This window comes from Myotis brandtii, unplaced genomic scaffold (assembly GCF_000412655.1).
Source record: "Myotis brandtii unplaced genomic scaffold, ASM41265v1 scaffold482, whole genome shotgun sequence".
NCBI classification, from domain to species: Eukaryota; Metazoa; Chordata; class Mammalia; order Chiroptera; family Vespertilionidae; genus Myotis; species Myotis brandtii.
In genome coordinates, this window is record NW_005368420.1 from 1228177 (window position 1) to 1249175 (window position 20999).

At 38.1% G+C, this 20999-nt stretch overlaps 1 protein-coding gene across 1 annotated transcript in view; it reads left to right on the plus strand.

Moving 5' to 3' along the window:
• Positions 1-17081, plus strand: part of PPTC7 (PTC7 protein phosphatase homolog) — a gene marked incomplete at its 5' end in the record, with an annotated part of 42018 nt that extends 24937 nt beyond the window's left edge. The window contains 5 exons of the mRNA XM_005876264.2: positions 1970-2149; positions 7893-8091; positions 11733-11856; positions 14898-15027; positions 16449-17081. Of these exons, the coding sequence (XP_005876326.1) occupies positions 1970-2149; positions 7893-8091; positions 11733-11856; positions 14898-15027; positions 16449-16507 (692 nt within the window). The remainder of the gene's footprint in view (positions 1-1969; positions 2150-7892; positions 8092-11732; positions 11857-14897; positions 15028-16448) is intronic.
• Positions 17082-20999: the final 3918 nt, after the last annotated feature.

Consider the following 20999-nt stretch of genomic DNA (forward strand, 5'->3'; position numbering starts at 1 on the left):
AAAATAAAATTAAAAAATAATAATAAAAATAAAAGGTGTCCTCTCTTTTTGTGGATTGAAGCTTTTGCTAATGTAAAAGAGGAAATATTCATTTCTTTATAGAAATAATTGCCTAGTATGAATTAGGTTTCAGATGTACATGTGAAAGATTATTCTGGTTTTAGCCTGATTCTAATCCCAACTATGGTTCTTCATATTATATAAGTTGTTCTTTGTAAGTAAATTATATATGTATGCTAAGGCTTCCCTCCTTCCACCCCCACCCCCCTATAGCTTTATTGAAAAGTTTATATGGTTTTTTTAATCTCTTTTTCCCCTAAAGAGATTTAGCCAATGGAATTTTGCCTGAGTTCTTTTTCCCATATAAAAGCAAACAGGTGCCTGAAAGGTTGCACTCTATTCTGAGAGAAATCTGATTAATGTTGAAGGACTGTGTCAGGTCAGACTCTGTAACCTGCTCACAGATTATTTAGTGAGTGCCAGGATCAGCTCTCAACATTATCTCAGATTTTAATGGTTTTCTTGTGAAGGGCACTTGTAGATGAAACCAGTTTGTATATAAAGTTAGTTGTGGCTCTTAGATCAGAAACTGGTTAAGAAGAAATTCTTTCCTGGAGCAGGCAGTAGTTTGAAAGAATGAATGATTCATCAAATGGAGTTGCAAGAATTATAATTGCATTCTTGCTTTAACACAAATTGTTGCATTTGAACCCATGGTGAAATCTTACCCCTACTGATATAAGAATTCCTCAAAAGCAGTATCTTTTAAGTAAACTATCTTAAATTCTCTTGGGGAAGGAAATGGGGAACATCTGCAATAGTGTCAACAATAAAAACTTTAAATAAAAAAGAAAAATTTATCTTAAGAATTTCTAGGTATCCTTCCAACTGCTTGAAAAACACAGAAAAAAAGTGGTACTTCTTTATGGTAGGGTAGACCTGTCATCCTCCATGCTTCTCTTTCCCCTACCCCCGCTGCCCCCACCTCACTCCCCATCCAGTTCACCTGTAAGTCCTTTTGTTTCACCAGATCCCAAATCCCTGCACTCTAACTGCACTGCCACCATTTCATAACGGAGTTGCTGAGACTCCTGACTCATCCCTTCTTTCCACTGTTGCTCTCCACAGCAGGCAGAAGGATATTTTTTTCTTACTATCCTTATTACTATTGAGACTTTTTTATTATACATTAATTAAAAATAAAACACAGATGCTATTGATTTTAATAATGTATTCTCTTTAACACATTATATCCCAAATATTATTTCAACATGTAATCAATATAGAAGTTAATGAGATAGTTGACCTTCTTTTTTCATATCAAGTTTTCAAACTCCAGTGTGCATTTTATACTTAGAGTACATCTCAGTTTGGATCAGCCCCATTTCAAGGCTCACTGGCAACATGTGGTAGTGGCTGTTTTATTGGAAAGCTCAGCCCTGGACAGGATAGTGGTTTTCTCTTAGGGAGGAGGAAAGGGAATGGGATATATTCTTAAATTTGTTCTTTATTTTACAGTTATTGACTAATTTTTGAAGTTAAAAGATTGCAGCTTTTGGTATTCTTAATGATTGCCAGCTGTGGATCAGTTTCATTGTCATTAGCATCAGAACTCTTTTTTTTTTTAAATCACTTTACGTTCTTATAAAATACAACAAAAATTAATAGCACAAATTTCTTCTATACAATAATAATCCTGCTGAAATTGTACTCTTGGCTGGTAGGCAATGCTACTCTGTGGTAGCTCGCATGTTTATTCATAAATATATGAAAGATCAAATTCTAAGTTAGAGAATATGACTTAGGAGTATTAGAGTATAATATATCAAACTTGAGCACTTTTTATTCTGAATTTCAGGGCAAATATGTTTACAGGTATGTAGTAAAATGAACTGTCAGGAGGAGATGGGTAGGAATCCCTGAAAAGTTGGTAAGAACATCCTTTAAATGTAATTTTTTTTTTTTTTAGGGGTTGCAGATGGTGTAGGAGGATGGAGAGACTATGGAGTTGATCCGTCTCAGTTCTCAGGGACTTTAATGCGGACATGTGAACGGTTAGTAAAAGAAGGACGGTTTGTCCCGAGTAATCCCATTGGAATCCTCACCACAAGCTACTGTGAGTTGCTGCAAAATAAAGTACCTTTACTTGGTAAGTCGATGTCCTATGTGTTTTCCTCTCTAAAGATGCCCAGGAAATGGTTAACAGTAAAACCAAGAAATTAATCAGCCTACCTTTAAGCAGCGTTTGATAAAGAAGCTATTAAATACTTACTGTTTACTTACAAAATACTACTGCTTGGAGAGAATGTAAATAGGTACAACCACTTTGGAAAACAATTTGGAATTGTAGAATACAGTTAAACATGACCAGATAGTATGCTCCAGCAGTTCCACTTCTAGGTCTACACCCTAGACTAGAGAAACTCTTACACATCCATATATCAAAGAGTAGGCACAAGAATGTTTATAGTAGCATTATTTATAATAGCAGAAAATTGGGAACAACCTAGAAGTCCATTTATAGTAGAAAAACACACTTAGAAAAGGAATGATTTAAAGCTGCATGCAATACTCAGGAACAGCCCTGGCCAGTGTGGCTCAGTTGGTTGAGTGTTGTCCGATGCACCAAAAGGTTGCTGGTTCGATTCTTGGTTGGGGAGCATGCAGAAGGCAGCCATATTTCTCTCAATGTTTCTCTCTCCCTTCCCCTTCTCTAAAATCAATAAAAACATATTTTTAAAAAGTAAAAATTGTTTAGGGATTCTAAAATATGATAAAAGAAGAAAGAAAAGCAAGTGATTATATAATTCAGAATAGGGGTTCTTTCCAAGGGAGGAAGAAAGGAGTGAGGTCTGGCATGAAAAATTCAGTTGATTACCTGTGGGGAGTTCAGGTTGCAGATAGATACACCAGACTAATAGCAGTTAGCTGAAATACCATGGCACAAAATAGATTCCTGTTAATCTTGTTATTAGAAAATGTCCAAATACCTAGTGCTCATTTGGTATACAATGGAGCAGCCTTTGGCCAAGCTTCTACATTTATTTGTTAAATGGTTTCCTGGAAACTTAACCAACAACCTACCCAGCCTTCTATGCAGAATTTCAGAAAGGGTGTTATTAATTTTCTGCTAATTGCCAGCATCTTTCTTTTTAAAATTTGGTTTTAAAAAGCCCCCCCCCCCCCCCCCCCCTGCAGTCACCATCCGAATTTAAAATCAGCCTCTGTTCAGTGTTAATGGAGAGCTCTACATTGTAGAATTTTGCCTTCAATTTAAATCCTTAAGAACAGTTTCTTTTCATTATGCTGCCATCTTTTTTTTTCTCTGTGCTGTGATTAACCAGCTTATTTTATTTGTAACTGAAGAGAAATCTTGCCTTGAGGTTTCAATATACTGCTTTGTCTTAATTTGCTATTTTGGGCATGCAATTTGGAGCTTGCCTGGCATAGTGAAACATCCTAATTCTCTTTCTAGTACCTCTCTGTCAACATGCCATATGACTTTATGCAAACCTCTTAACCCCTGACCCTTGCTTCATATGTTGAATGGAGAGACGTGTGTGCGTGTGTGTGTGTGTGGGCGGGGGGGGGACTTAAAGCTTCCTGCAGCACTCAGAAACATGTTGTTGAGGGAAAAGAGGACATTGCAGAATACCATCTAATAGTCTAACATCTAACAGAGAACCTATAGACAAATTCCAGAGGTCTGAATGTTTCCATGAATCCTCTGCCCCCAACCCCATGCATTTATTGTGACTTGGAATAACCATTTACAGAATAGCAGCTATCCTATTTTTGCACTTTGAAAGCTTTCTTCTTGCTAACTTTTCTCCTTATCCTTACTTCCCTTTTTGTTTACCCTTATGTAATTGGGAGATCTTAATAAATTTAAGGACATATCAAAGGTTTTTTTCACATTGAATATTATAGTTTTTTCTCCTAAAAGACACATTGAAATAATCCTTGTTACCGTGTTTGACACATATGTACTTTTTTCTTACCTAATCTACAAATATCTAAGCTATTTGTAACTAAATTTAAGCACACTTGTATTTTGGCAAGACAGACTGCTGAGTTTTACTAAACCTCATATAATTGCAAATAATGATAATTTACAAGATTAGGTAATCTTTTTTTTTTAAATCAAGCAATTGCTACAAAGCCTATAACACTATCAATATGGAGGGCAAGTTGATAGCAGTAACCACTTATTTCTTGAGACTATCTAATTGCTTTTAGATCTGGGTTGGCATCACAGGCTAATTGTTAGCATATATTTCCTCAGAAATCCTTAAAGTAGATTTAGGTCTTATGAAGCCAACATATCTTAAGAATTTGAGGGGTCATTCCTAATAAGCTTATTCCTTTCTCTATTTGCTACATTAAAGGCTTAGTTGTTTATAAAATAAGGGGCCAAGTGATAAAAACATTTCCATTTTAGCATGAGGGATTTACTTGGGTGCCTGTCTGGATTGGCCAGTCATCTGAGCACTCATTGCTGTTATTCTCAGCATCTTTTCCTCCTTGCCTACTTGTTCCTCTCCAAACACCTAAGAGTGATAAGCTCTTCTCCCAGTATTAGGTTGTTAGGGCCTGAGCCTTGTGCACACATCAGTAATTTGAAGAGGCAAAGGAGGAGTGTACACTCCATGCCCAGATGATTTTATAAGGCTAGGCTTGCCTTTGTTGGTACTGCTTTGCATAATAAAGCTCCTTCACTTCTGAGGACCATTTTGATACTAACTCAGCGGGTTACAGCTACAACCATAGCAAAATGATAGTCTGGGTTTAATAAATCAAAATGAGTCCTTACTGAAGCAAAAATTTTAAGGCTGTGCTACTCATCTGTCATTTTTTTGTTCTCAGATTAATTCTATCAGCTTTCAGAAGATCTTTTTATCTTTTCTTTATTTTTCCCTTTGCTTCTCTCATTATAGAGTTCAGTGACCAAGAGACTGGAAGTGGGGGGTGGAGAACTGAGCAAGAACATGTGCCCCATGCTATTCATATTTTTGACAAGTGGCTATGGGGCAGAACATATTTTGTATGATGATTCTATTAATGATAAATGATTGGATTTTTCTGTGCATTGAGTTAAGAAGGAAGGGTAATTGGCTATCTTGGCTCTAATGTAAGCTATGGAGTAGGTTATCTGACAGCACTTCCAGTTTGTTATAGTGCCTTTGTTTTTCTTTGACATTAAATGGATAGAGACTAGATAGGTTAACATCGGAGTGTCAGGTTAGTACCCATGCATATACTGTAGAAGCAAAAAAAATGGAATTTCTGAACATTATAATGAGGGTAATGCTTATATTTAAGTGTTTTTAAGTTATACATTTTCATTTAGAAAAATTTAATAGCAAAAATTAAATCAGTGATTATGCTTCCTGTTATTTTTCTGTGCATGTTTGTGCATAGTATAATGATAACAGGAATTGAATCTACTGTGTGCTCACAACAGTGCCATGAACTAGGTACATAGGTACTTTTTTGTTGATGTTAAATATTTTTATTGATTTTTGGAGAGAGAGAAGTAGAGAGGGAGAAAGAGAAACATCAATATTGGGAGCGGAACAATGATAGGCTGCCTCCTGCACGCCCCCTACTGGGGATCTAACCCAAAACCCGGGCATGTACCCTGACCTGGAATCGAACTAGTAATTTTTTCGGCGCATGGGACGGCACCCAACCAAATGAACCACCCTAGCTAGGGCTCAGAGGTACATTTATTCACCATTTTGTTAGGAAGAGACTGAGGCCTAGAGAGAATAAGTGGCTTGCCTGCCGGCAGTCACAAAACTAAAAAATGATGGCACACTGGGATTTAACACAGCGAATTCCACACCCTGTTTGTTTTTGTTTTTTTATTTCATTTTGCTTAACAGTTTGGCCTTTGCCTTACTATTGCTTTAAAAAAAATAAATTTCAGCCCTAGCTGGTTTGGCTCAGTGGATAGGGCGTTGGCCTTCGGACTCAGGGGTCCCGGGTTTGATTCCGGTCAAGGGCTTGTACCTTGGTTGCAGGCACATGCCCAGTGGGGAGTGTGCAGGAGGTGGCTGATCGATGTTTCTCTTTCATCGATGTTTCTGACTCTCTGTCCCTCTCCCTTCCTTTCTGTAGAGAATCAATAAAATATAATATTTTAAATAAAAAAAAATAAATTTCACTGTTTTTGATGTACAGTTCTTTAAGTTTGGTATCACTTTTTTTTTTTAAAGAAAACCTCAATACTAGCTTGTAATTTACTTGTTTGACTTAAGTTATCGTCCTTCCTTTTCAAATATATTTCTCTAACACAATTTTAGTGGCTATTAAAAAGCTAACACTTGGTGGGAGAGGTGGTAAGTGATCAACCAAAGGACTTGTGTGCATGCATATAAGCATAACCAATGGACACAGACAGTAGCGGGGAGATGGCATGTTCTGAGGTGCAGGAGCAGCCGGGGAGAGGTCAACGGGGGAAAAAGACATATGTAATACTTTCAACAATAAAGAATTTAAATTTTTAAAAAGAAAGCTAACACTTATTGTGTATTATTATAAGTGTTTGACATGATTTAACTAATTTTATCCTCACAAACAACGCTATGAGGTAATTACTGTTATCCCTATTTTCATAGATGTAGGCACTGAGGCACCAAGAGGTTAATTTGCCACAGGTCACACAGCTAGTAAGTAGCAGAGGTAGTATTCAGACACAGCAGGCTGATTTACTTAAGAGAATACTCTTTAAGATTTATGTGACAGTGTATATAGCCTGCCATGGTACGGATGTACTATAATTTATTTAACCAGTCCCTTAATTTTAGATGTAGCAGTTGCTTCCAATTCTTCCTAATATTAAACGGTGTTTTGATACTTAAGTCTTATTTGCATCTCTAATTATTTTCTTAGAATAAATTCTTACCAGTAGATATGCACATTTTTAGGGCTATATTGCCCTTTAGAAAAGTTGTTTAGTTTTGCTCTCTCTCCACTATGGAATGAGAGTGACCATGTTTGATATACTCTTGATAACAGCATGGGTTACCTTCTTTTGATTCTTGTTAAACTAGTAGACAAAATAGTAGTGTGATGATCATTTTTCATATAATTCTTGGTGAACTGCTTATATTTCTATTTTGTCTTTTTTTCTTTAGATATTAAATTTTAGTACTTGAAGTAATCTTACTAGTTGTAATAGCAACCTTTCATTCTGGGGAAGGTCATGCGAGCTATGTGCTGCAAAGGAACATGGAAGCTTTTGCTCTCTACTTAGAATGTGGTCTCTTCCATCTGAACATTAGTAGTCTCTGTAAAGTGAACGGGTCAATTCCACAAGCCACCTGGGAAAATTAGTCTTGTTACTTCAGAGTGAATCAGTTCCAAATAAAAGTTCTTTGTGACCTCAACAGATGGAAATCTGGTTAAAAATTGTAGTTGCATGCCCTGTCTTAAATGCTAGTGAATTTTGTGGAGGCTTCCTCCCAGTGACTAATGAGAAATGTCAGGGAAATGTAGCATTCTCATTCTGGCATTTAAGTATTAAAGCTTAATATCTCAACAACATGCTTTTGAGCATTTGGCATAGATAATAGCACTATTGAAATTAAATAATATGGCTAAATACCAGCCATTTTTATTGTTTTATATTTCTGCAAATGGAAGAATTCAGATTATCAATGGCCCATGTACTATGTATCATAGAAATTCCTTTTTCTTTCCCACCATTTGGACCCTGATCAGGTTATTAATGACATTCGTTGGCGACATGGAGCATAACTAAGAAAGGTCCTTTTTAAGCAAAGGTTCAAATTATGGCATGTTGTTCTTTGAGGTAATATGATAAAAATATGTGTACAAAGGCAACCTTGGAAGAGAAGATAAATGGAGACTATTTTTGTTTCTAGGTAGCAGTACTGCCTGCATCGTGGTGCTGGACAGAACTAGCCACCGATTACACACAGCAAACCTGGGTGATTCAGGCTTTCTGGTTGTCAGGGGTGGCGAAGTTGTGCACCGATCAGATGAGCAGCAGCATTACTTCAACACTCCATTCCAGCTCTCAATTGCACCACCAGAAGCCGAAGGAGTCGTCTTGAGTGACAGGTAATCTTCCCTTTCACTCATTAAAGTGTGAACAGGGCGTGGCTTACTCACAGGTTCCCTCCCATCCCCCTCAACCACAGTGGCGATGGGCAATTTCCATTCCCAAATGAGAAAAAAAAGACATCGAGAATATTCTCATCAGGAGAACCTTTTAGTTTGACTTCGAAAGATACTTTGCATATACTTGATATTGCAGCCAAGTTGAATTCTAATAAACACCCAATAATTTGACAAGACTGAAAATGCTATTTCAAGCTTATAAAATATCATTTTTTCATACCAAGATCACATGGTATGTATAGTTGTGTTAAATTTTGCTGGAGAAATGAGTTATTGTTCATGCATGCCATTGTCTGTGCAAGATTTTGCATACGTTACTAGGGAAGAGTACAAACAGGCCCCTGCTTTATTTATCAGAATAACTTCCTGATTCTCAGGGCCTCCTACTACATGTATCAAATAGAGCTTGCAGTCCAGGCAGAACCTGTCGGGACCAAGATAGCTTACAGGAAATGGAATCAAAAGTGGTCTTGGATATGTTCTGTGATGACGCTGTTGAGGTGTTCTCTTTTTCTTCTGACACCTTCCCTCAGTTCTTTTTTTTTTAATCCTCACCCAAGGATATTTTTTCCATTGATTTTAGAGAGTAGAAGGGAGGGAGGGAGAGAGGGAAGGGGGAAGAGAGAAACATCAGTGTATGAGAAAGACACATCAATTGGTTGCCTCCTGCACCACATGCGCCCTAACCAGGGCAGGGATCGAACTTGCAAACCAGGTACGTGCCCTTAATGGGGAATAGAACCTGGGACCCTTCCATGTGTAGGTCATTGCTGTTCTGACCACTGAGTGACACTGGCAGGACCCTCAGTTCATTTTTAAATTGGGAAGAGAACTTTTTGAGACAATCAGTACTTTTTAAAATCAACTTTTACAGTTTATCTTTTCTAAGATCAGAGTACAGATAAGGCTAAGACAATCTCAGATTTCACTGTCTATAACAACATTGTAAGACCTAGGACAAACATTGTTGGTGATTCATAAATGTTGTTAACTGGGTGATAAACCTTTTGTAAAAATTGAAGCATTCTAGCAGTATCTGTTGTCTCTACTTAATAGTTCTTATAAAACCAGATCTTAAGCCCTAACTAAGATAAAATGATTATTCTACCATCTTTTATTTCTTGTTAATCCTCACCTGACGATATTTTTCCATTGATTTTTAGAGAGAGTGGAAGGAAGGGGGAGAGCCAGAGAGAGAGAAATATCAATGTGAGAGAGACATCATTTGGTTGCCTCCCACATGTGCCCTTGACCAGAATCGAACCTGCAACCCTTCAGTCCGAGGGCTGACGCTCTGTACACTGAGCCAAACTGGCTAGGCCATCACTACCATCTTTTAAACTGGAATGAGCATATTACATAATGAGGTATTCAGTATTGCCCATCTAAAATCTATTGTTGACTCCTAGAGAGAGGGAAGCATTTTTTACTTTCAGATTAAGACAGATTACCATAATTGGAAGAATATTTGATTATGGGCCCTTCTTCAGTGTAATACACATTAATATTAACCATATTGGAGTGAGCAGACCTTAGAACCCCCAAGGCCTTGGTAGATATTAAGTTCAGCTAACAGTTTTTGGAGAACAGTGTTTTAATTTCCTTTATTTGATTCTTCTTGTTTTGGCTTCTGAGTGCTAGCGCAGCCCTGCTGTATCTCACACACTATCTCTGGGACAGTCTGGTTAGGGCAGCACTTGGCCTGGCCTGCCAATGAGGTGGAGGTTTCTTCCCCTGGAGCCCAGAGACAGCTTATTAGCATGTGATTTCAGCTCGTGTTTCAGTGCAGTCAAAAGTTTCCAGCAGCACAGTATGTTCAATCAAAATGGGCAGAACTGCAGCTGGCAGAACACCAAGCTCATGGGTGGGAGTGTTGGGAGAAGAGGACAAATTGTCCAATGGTAGTGAGTCTCTCACAGGCAGAATAGCAAAGGACACTCCTGGGGAAAGGAGAACCTCAGCGTAAAATCGAGCTTCAGTGCCAACCTGGTCATTAATCTAAACTTGTAGAATCTGATTAGCTTCCAAAGACTGAGCAAATGTGAAGTGTCTTGTATTTTCTCTTTATTCCACAGAAGAAATCAACTTGATTTCCACCAGTTTTAGTCCCGTACCCCCCCCCCCCCCCCCTCTCTGGCCTTTCTTTTTCTTCTTTTTTTCTCCATCTTATCTATAAAATATTATTTTAATGTATAAGTTAATTTGTTCCTTGAGAAAGCCCATCATAGAACTTACAGATGTGCTGCTTCTTTCCTCTGAGGAGACGATGAACCAGAAATTTTCTCAGTGCACTTTGTGGCATTTTCCAGCAGGCATGGGTGGGTTGTTAGTTTCTTGTGTTTTCTCTTCACAACTTTTATAACATGTTGCTTATACAGGTTTGGGTGTGTTTTTTTTCTGTCAAGCTTAGGGTGCCTTAGTTCTGGCCCCACCCTTCTGGGTCAATGTATGCATTTTTTCCTGGCTCTTGTTCACTTACAAGTTAAAGCAGGTTATCAGGTATCTCTCACACCTTTTCCTCACCCTGGAGTCCTGGAAGCAGTGAATCTGGACTTTGAAAGTGGCTGAGAATTGGCCTCTCAGGGGGCCATTAACTCTTTGAATATATGGTCTTTTCTGTTTTCTCCACACCTGGGTTTTTTTCCCCCATTCTCTGCTTTCATTAGGTTTTGTCAGAGGAAAAAAATCTCCCATCTATATTTTTAAAAGTTTTATGCAAAAAGATGTAGTGCAAAGTCTACCTCCTACTCCTGCCGCCAGCCACACATTCTCTCCTCAGAGACAGCCACTGTTATCTGTTTCACTCTCTGTACCTTCCTCTCTTCATTAACAACATATCACAAAGGTTATTTTTGTGTGTTTTTTATTCCCCAATTTGGAGGGCCAGGTACTTTGTTTCTTCATTCATTTAGTCATTCAACAGATATTTATTGAAGATCTATGTACCAGGCACACTAATAAATACTTTGCATGTGGAGCACTTTGTAAGCCCTGGGAGATACACAGTCCTCACTCTGCCAGAATAAGTACTCCTTAGTAATACTAACATAGAATTTCCAATAATGCATTAGTAATTATTAGTACTATATTATTGCATGTGTTTCCCATGAATGAATTCTTAGAGGATTTGCATGCTCTCATAGTTATTCCACTATAACACAACCTCCTGAGAGCCAGGTTCAAGTCTGTAGGGAACTGATGAGTGGACAATGAATAAGAGAGGATGGAATGTGGCTCTAAAGAATTAGGAAATAAAGACTCATCTGCACTAGGATTTTAGAGACATGCTAGCATCTGACTCAGAAAAGAACCCTTCCTCCTCTGAAATCACATATGACTAATCACCACACTCTGTTTTACTTGGTAGTTTCAGTTAAGCTTTTGAAATATTTATATAAGAGTGTTTAATTAATTGTTTTCAAGGTTAGGAATTTCAGAATGACTGGCTTTTATTATTGACTCCTAATATAAATTAGTTTTTCTTAAAGCATTATTACACTGTAACATAGTGCCTGTTGGAAACTTTGAATGGTATCTCTAAAGAGCTTTCTTAACTTTCCCTTACCCTTTCTGTGCCACAGCCCGGATGCTGCTGATAGCACATCTTTTGATGTCCAGTTAGGAGATATTATCCTGACAGCGACAGATGGACTCTTTGACAACATGCCTGATTATATGATCCTGCAGGAGCTAAAAAAGTTAAAGGTAATTAACTGAAAGGTTGGCCCTTGGAAACAGTGGCCCTCTCTGGGCAGTTAAATTTTCTCCATTCAATTGCATTATCTCTTTTTATAGTTTTGAAAAGGACTATTTTGTGAATATAGGAAATTAATAGTACCAGTTTTTCAATCAGTTGTAAATGGAAATATTCACAAATGGAGAATTTAAAGGAAAAAGGCTTTTCACCAAGCTTTTAGTAGGGTGGTAAAGGTAGAAAAAGTCCAGATAGGAAATTTCTTGTTTGCATTTTTTCATTGTATTTTAATGGTATTTAATAGTGTTACCTCCAGCGATCAGACTATCACTCCCCAGAGGAAAAGTAGGGGAGGGAGGGGGTTAGGGGAAGAGATCAACCAAAGGACTTGTATGCATGGATATAAGCCAAACCAATGGACATGGACAACAGGGGGATGAGAACAGGAGTGCGGGGGGGGGATAAGGACACATTTGTAATACCTTAACTAATAAAGAATTAAAAATAAATAAATAAATAAAAAATAGTGTTACATCCTGGTCCTTTTCTTGTTTTAGTCTCATAACAAACCCAGCAGGTGTTGAGGCTGGGAAAGATAGGAAGTCATCATACCAGAGCCAGCCAAGGCAGCAGTCAAGGGCATCAGGCAGTTAGGGGCCTTGATGTGATCTGAGCTGTCACCAGTAATAAAGCTGTTCAGCTTTGACCCATACAGAGAATGGAAGAAAGTGAAAATCAGTGTTTCCATATTCTTCTGGCTTTGTAAACATTGTCACTCTGGGAAAAGTTAGCCTTTTCTCATGCTTTTATCGCTAACCACTGTAACTCAGTAAATTTTTAAACCTTTTTTTAAAAATATATTTTATTAATTTTTCACAGAGAGGAAGGGAGAGGGATAGAGAGCTAGAAACATCGATGAGAGAGAAATCGATTCAGCTGCCTCCCGCACACTCCCCACTGGGGACGTGCCCGCAACCAAGGTACATGCCCTTGACCGGAATCGAACCCGGGACACTTCAGTCCACAGGCCTACGCTCTATCCATTGAGCCAAACCGGTTAGGGCAGTTTTTAAACCTTTTAAGCAATATTTTCCTCACCTGTAAATTGGGGGTACAAAAGGCCCTGTTTTATAGGGTTATGGTGAAAATTAACTGAGACCAGGAGTACAGAATGCTTAGTACCAGGCCTCATCTGTGGGGTTCAGTAAAGTCCAGGTGCTTACTGTAGTAGTACTATACTCTGTGGTGACAGGGTGGTGGGCAGAAATGACAGTCCCTATCCTCTGGAGCTTCTATTCTAGTGGAGGAAGGTAGATAATAACAGAGAAAGAAAAAGATAATATACAGGGTGGGGCAAAAGTAGGTTTATAGTTATGAGTACATAAAACAGTTTATTCTTGTATTACTTATTAATTATTGTATTATTTTCCAAATGAACAGCTGTAATAATGTGTGTGTGTGTGTGTGTGTGTGTGTGTGTGTGTGTATACACACACATAAATGTATGTATAATTATAAACTTTGGATTATGTTTAATGGTCAGTTTAAAATTCTGCTTTTTTAGGGAGAGTAGAAGAGAGAGGGACAGAGAGAAACATCGATGTGAGAGAAACACATCGATTGGTTGCCTCCTGCACGAGTCCTGACCAGGGCCCAGGCTGGGAAGGAGCCTGCAACCAAAGTATGTCCCCCTGACCGGAATTGAACCCAGGACCCTTTAGTCCGCAGGCCGACACTCTATGCACTGAGCCAAACCAGCTAGGGCTTGTATTATTTTGCATACGAACAACTGTAAATCTACTTTTGCCCCACCCTGTAATGTTTGTGGTAAATAAGAAGAAGCAGGGTGAAGGGATAGGGAATAGAGAGGGCTGCTGTTTTAGAAAGATTGGTCAGGGAAGGCCTCTCACTGAGGTAACATTTAAGCAGAGGCCTATTATTATTTATACTGAAACCATTCTGTATCTTAGGATGTTAGAGCTAAAATGGACCTTGTTTCCCATTCCATTTTACTGATGAAGTTGGAAGTAGCAAGGGTAAGGGATTGGCTCAAGATTATACAGCTAGATAAGAATCTTCATCATGATATAAAATTCTAAAGGTATTTTCAGTAGGGAAACTGGCAGCTCTTAGAGAGCAAATTTTTGGTGTTGGCCAGGAGCACATTTATAAGCAAGGGAAAAAAATACTATTTTTTTTAATCCTCACCCGAGGATATTTTTCCATTGATTTTTAGAGAGAGTGGAAGAGAGAGGGAAAGACAGAGAGAAACATCGATCTGAGAGAAACACATCAATTGGTTGCCTCCTTCACATGCTCTGACCAGGGCCTGGGCATGGGAGGAACCTGCAACCGAGGAACGAGGTACGTGCCCTTTACTGGAATTGAACCCGGGACCCTTCGGTTCGCAGGCCAACACTCTTATCCACTGAGCCAAACCGGCTAGGGCAGCAAGGAAATTTTTGAGGTCATCCCTAAAGTGCTATAAAAATTTGCCCGTTCAATCTCATCCTATTTTAGCAAAAATACCTTAAGAATTTCAAATGGGGAAAAAGGCAGAAATAAAAACCCAAACCTCAGGGCCCAAGGCCACCTATCAAATACTTTCTGATTCACATTGTATGCAGGCAGCACTGGTGGGCTCATTCATTTTAGTCAGGGTGCAATGTTGATTGTCTTCTCTAACTGGAGTAAAATGTAAATGGTGGCCCTAACCGGTTTGGCTCAGTGGATAGAGTGTTGGCCTGTGGACTGAAAGGTCCCAGGTTCGATTCCGGTCAAGGGCATGTACCTTGTTTGCGGGCACATCCCCGGTAGGGGGTGTGCGGGAGGCAGCTGATCGATGTTTCTCTCTCATCAATGTTTCTAACTCTCTATCCCTCTCCCTTCCTCTCTGTAAAAATCAATAAAATATATTTTTTTTAAAAAGTAAATGGTGGAAACTGATGGGATAAATGTTACTGTCTTAAAAAGTGCTATTTGTAAGTATACTTGAATACAAAAATCATGTGAGACATTATGGTAAAAATAACTCCCTCATCCTTCATCTTAGAATTCAAATTATGAGAGTATACAACAGACGGCAAGAAGCATTGCTGAGCAAGCTCATGAGCTGGCCTATGACCCAAATTATATGTCACCTTTTGCACAGTTTGCATGTGACAACGGACTGAATGTGAGAGGTAAGCATTCTTTAGGAAGGTCATAGGGACAAGTAAGATGGGAACATTCTAAGCTGTGGGGTGAGGTAAACAAGAGCACTTGGGTGGGACTGTTGAGATGTCTTGTCTTAGCTGTGAGCGGTGGCTTTGAGCTAGGTCATTAGGCCTTAACACTGGAAGACAAGAGCAAGTGCATGTCATCATGTCTTCCTCACAGAGGACGCCCTTCAGAGCTGAACTTCATAGGCTACAGAGGCAGGCGGAATCTGAAGCCCTTTATTGCCACCACTGCACTGCTTGGACCTCAGCCCAAGAGGCCTCCAAACTTTGCCTGGAAGGACTGGACATTCCCAGCAGTTTAACATTCTGCCCTTCACGGGTCTGACATTTCACTTCTCCCTTCCTCTGGCTTTGTGGGACTCGTTGACAGTATTTGCCTGCCAAATTGCCACAGCAGGTTTTGAAGAGGGAAGTAATGTTAACCTGTCCTTGCTTGAAGAGCCCTTCTATCTACTAAGTGATATGTAACTTTGGGAGAGGGCCAGTAGCTCAGTCTTGGAGCTGGGATGATGTGTTGGTGGTAACATATCAGAACTAGTACAGTTGGTCAGTTTCTTGCTAGTATAATATTATGACATGTAAAGTATTTCTTAGCCTTCCAGGAAATATTAAAATAGGAAAAAGCACATGCCATAGCTGTTTGGCAGATTAGAATACAAGATTGTTCCTAATTTCAAAACAGTGGGTATGTTTGTCCAAATTAGGATTGTGGATAGAAACATGTAACTTTCTTGTCAGGCAGAATTTATCTTTTCTGTTTTTTTGTGTGTGTGGTTTTTTTTTGTTTGTTTTTTTTTGTTTTTTTTTTACCAAGCAACCTACATGGCTGCTGCTTCAGGCAGAATTTATCTTAACCAGATTTTCTTTATTGTGATTGCTATAAACAGGAGGTAGTGGCCATTTTATCAGAACTACTGTTTTTTAAAGAACAGGGAAGGTTTTTTTAAGCGTCAGTTCAGTTACATGTAATTTCTTGGTTTTTTCATTCTTCTCTTTTATTAAAAAAATATATTTTTATTTACTTCAGAGAGGAAGGGAGAGGGAGAGAGAGATAGAAACATCAGTGATGAGAGAGAATCATGAATCGGCTGTCTCCTGCATGCCCCGCCACTGGGGATCGAGCCCTCAATCCGGGCATGTGCCCTGACCAGGAATCGAACTGTGACCTCCTGGTTCATAGGTTGACGCTCAACCACTTAGCCACACCGGCTGGGCTTTATTTCTCTTTATCAAATATTTTTTTTCTTTCCTCTACTAAAATATATTGACAAATCAAACCTTCATGAATTGCAAGCATTTGTCTCCTAGAACTTACTTAGGCTTACAGTTTTGATTGACTTTTCTTTTTAAGATACATGACTACATTTTCATTTTTGTTTTAGGTGGAAAGCCAGATGACATCACCGTCCTTCTTTCCATAGTGGCTGAGTATACAGACTGACACACCTAGGTGTCAATTCCTGCCTTTCCTTCCATCATCCCAAATTTTCCCCAGCCGTGTGTACTGATCCTGCTGGCAGGACCACGTTTCTTTGCCACTGATCTCAATGGCCAGTGATGTAAGCCTTTTTGCCTGTCTTTTTGAGACCCCATTGAGATCTTTGTTAAGAACCACTACTGTCATTCACTAGCTCATATCTGCCAGCAACTTTGAAGAGAATCAAGATTTGAAGATTGGCCTTCACTTCTCATTGTCCTTTCCATGATGGGATGGGAGGTTTTCAAAGCTAAAATGGCTATTACTTTTCAAAAATGCTTGAAGTATTGAAGAAAATGAGTAATGTTGGTAAAGTGAATTCAAAATTACAGTGTGTAAAAGTCTAACACAAATTCTATGTTATGGTACATCTCCTAGAAACATATATTCATCAACAGAAATGTAGAAATGTTACACGTGTACTATACAGTCTTTGTTATGATGATTGGGTGTGGCTTTGTGTTTTCATTATAAACTCCTATTTTTCAGGGGCTTATAATTCTGCTCTAAAACATTGCTCTGAATTATGAAATCTTGATCCAGGAGCTTTTTTTCTTACAAATTGGAAGAAAATTTCAGTTTAATTCTATGGATGCAAACGTTTCATGTTTTTAAAAGATGCTTAATTGTGATCCTGTGATCAAAGTTTTGGCAGTTTATTGATTCATCCAAGTCACAGGCTGGTGGCCTGAACTACAGGAGGAGTAGGGAGACTCTTTACCAAAATTTTAATGGGAGTGTTACTCAAGATTGTAGAACTCCTCAAAGCCAAGGAATTTAATGTTATGGCTGAAATCCTCCCAGCTGTCTGACATGATGCCCCTGTGTGGGAGCTCTAGGCCCATAGGCCTAATGGGTTGAGAATGGACAGCTGTTATTTTGGATTTTGGGGGTCATGCTACTCATAGTCTCACTCAGACCCTTTAGTAGCCTTGCTTTCTATAGAGCAGTGGTTCTCAACCTTCCTAACTCCGTGACCCTTTAATACAGTTCCTCATGTTGTGGTGACCCCCAACCATAAAATTATTTTTGTTGCTACTTCATAACTGTAATTTTGCTACTGTTATGAATCGTAATGTAAATATCTGATATGCTATATGTGTTTTCCGATGGTCGCGACCCACAGGTTGAGAACCGCTGCTATAGAGCATGCACCAAATTCAGGGGGTCCATATGGAAGGAGCACTGGTGGGCAGTAGCAGCAGTACAAGAGTCCATGAGGAAAACTAGTGATGATCTGACATTTGCATTTGCCCTACACAGAAATTTAGGGGTTTCTGAATCAAGCTTAATGTTTACAGTTTCCAAATAGCCATCTTGCAGTGTATAGTTTCCTTATAAAACTATCCCACATTCAGTTTTCCCATTATCTGCAAGTTCAAACTTATTTTTAAGGTTTGTGTATAAGTCAACTGCTGTAAAGATATATATTTTTGGGTCAGTCTTTTTTCTTCATTAACTTGGTGGTAGAAAAATATAGTTAGCAATCCTTAAATTAAAGCCATGTTTTATATATAAGTCAGGTAACATTGGTGTATAGATGAGAATGCAATTAAACCTGATGAGAATCTACTTGAGGAGAATATAGAAAGTCTCTTTCTCTAAAGGAGATACATACTCCCTGGTTTATTGCATTAAAATTTATGTTTGAGGTTACCTCAACTTGTTTTAAAAGATTTTGTTTTTGTGAATTTGTACTGTATATTTGAGTAACTGTCAAGCTTTTGTTTTATTTAAAATTGTTTAACATGTACCATGTACATGTCATTACTATATTTCAATGCATCATGCTTGTAACAGGCATTTCATTTATAATAAGAATGAGTTATTCATTTGTAAGCCGTTCAGTAATTTATCTACTATTCCTAAATTGGCATAATGTTAGATATCTATTTTGAATCACCTTTAATTACATGTCAGAATGCCTTAACTACCCTAACTTGACAAAACAGTTCTTTGGTAGATGAGATGGGGGGTTGAGGGAGACTGTTTAAGTAATGAGAACCCATTGTGCTGTGATAAAACACAGAAGCCAGAGTGGCAAGTGGCAGGGTATTTATTTTGCACAAACTATTTGCAGTCTCTGTGTATTTTAAAAAGTAAAGAAAGTTGCATCCAGAAGGGTTTTGTTGCAAGAAGTACATTTATACTTGGGCTGATGACATTAGTTCTTTTATTGGATTTCTAATTATTTCTGGTCAGAGGTACAGAGCCTATGATCTGGATATATTTTGCATTAATTTTCCAATGCCTAGACTTGATTCCTGGTAGAGCAGTGCTGATTAAGTCACTGGCTTTGCTCTCATTTAACCCATCAAACACAATCTTTGTAAAGTTAGATTGGTGGTGTTTTAATACAACTTATTTTATCAACTTATCTCTTTTGAGAAATTATTGTTAGAAATTTACAATATGTTTGTTCCAGTGATGTTGAATTTAATGGGACAAGAATTGAGTTTCACCGTGGAACTAACTTTTGGACCTGGCCTGTAAATTTAGTAATACAAAATATTTTCTCTTTTCCCTGTCCTTTTTGTGTTATGCACTTAATTTTTTGGCTGCCAGAGGTCAGTTGGAGTGCTGCTTATCAAGTAACTCTCCTTCCATTCTCAGTGGTTAGAGGCTGTTGGACCCATGCTGGAATTTTCCAGTCACAGGACCCAAGTCTCTGTGGGGTATGACTGAAATATGCCACTTGGTGGGTCTGATTCTGAACTTGATGTGTGTGTTAATTGTATTTTAAATCAAGCAGTATAAAAAAGACACACACACACATTTGCCTCATGTAATGGACTTTTATAACAAAAGAGAATTTGGATTTCTAATTTACAAAAGGCAAATTATCTCTCTCTGGATGCACCAAAGACCAGTAAAGTTTATAGCTTTTCCATCTATATTTATAAAGCAATACTGTATTATAAAAAATCAATATTTTTATCACATGCTTGAAATTTTTATTTTGTTCTGTTTTAAAATGTGCACTCTAAACATATCAGAACCTTATTTCTTCCTGTGAACTTAAGCTGCCTGCGCACAAAAAATATTTACCGAACGGATATGCAGTAGAGCCCTAGGCTCTTAAAAAGTGAAAGAAGAAATGAAGGGGAAAACAAGTTATTTGTCCTGAATTACTGTACTGGCTTGACATGGTCGATGGGTACTAAATCACAAAAGAATCCATTCCAGGTGTGTATGTCTGGGGGTTGGGCTGTATCTAGATTAGCAACTAGATTTCAAGCTTTGCATGATGGGAGTGTCTCTCCTATCAGCTACATTTGTTTTGGACAGAACAGTAGCCTTCAGTACCACCTTCAGTACCACCATCCTACCACATCAAGTAACAAGGCAGGAATTGTGGGAATTTACTGAGTCCGTTTTTGAGAGTTTGGGAGATTGTAAACAAGATTGACTAGAACTATAAGTGTTTGTACTTTGGAATAAATTCTTGGTTCCTTGTCACCTTATACCAGCTATCTTTGGTAGAAGCTACAGCATCAAATTTCCCTGGAAACAATCACATTTTTGCATTTAACAAATTTTACAATATCAAACAAAAAAACGAAATCTGCTTATAAAACTGAAAATATGAAACAAAACATTTGAATTTTATTCATTAAAAAATATTTGTAAAATTGAACTTCTCAACTAAAAATTGGCAGTGTCAATGTCAAAATTTTAACGGTTAGCAGGTAGTTTGTGGCAAAGATGGCTAAATAATGAAGCAAGTTTGAATTTATATATACTAATGAGCTGCTTTTTTCTGTTGAGACTATCATTATTTGTCTTACCCAAAAGGCAATGACCTGAATTGGATGTCTGAAATATAACTTATGCAGGAATAGTTCTGTAAATACATTTAAATAAACTGTAAAGATATTTAATAAATATAGTATTTATACTAATCTGTGTACTCCTCTTAATTGAAATAGTAACTAAATAAGACACCAACCCTGACACTAAGTTTGTTGGTCTCTATCAAGTCCTCATTTCCAACCCTCTTAGTCAGCCTAGCAGTGACTCCGTACTTTGTAGCTATTATTTTGTCTTTTACAAGTTCTCTGCGTTAGCTCTTTTTCACCAGCTGGTTTACTACATCAGTTTATCTTCCTCAAAAATTCATCAAAATGGACTGATAATTCAATGTAAAATACACATGGTTTCCTAGCTGAGAAGGCTTTTGCATCTTCTACATGGTATGAAGTGAAAGCACAGAAAAATCTGGTGTCGTTTCAATTTAGCATTCTGTATCTAAAATCCAAATTAAATACAGTTTAACAGTATAACTGTCTTTTACAGATTAGTGCAGCATCCAGGCAATTACTGATGATGATGTCTCCAGGACCTAACCCCCCTTGCCCATTTCCAAGAGTGAGCCAAAAACTTTCATCCTCTGCAAGGAGATCTATAGTTGCCCGCGTATCATGTGAAATTCAGTGTTAGTCACCGGTGTAAGCAT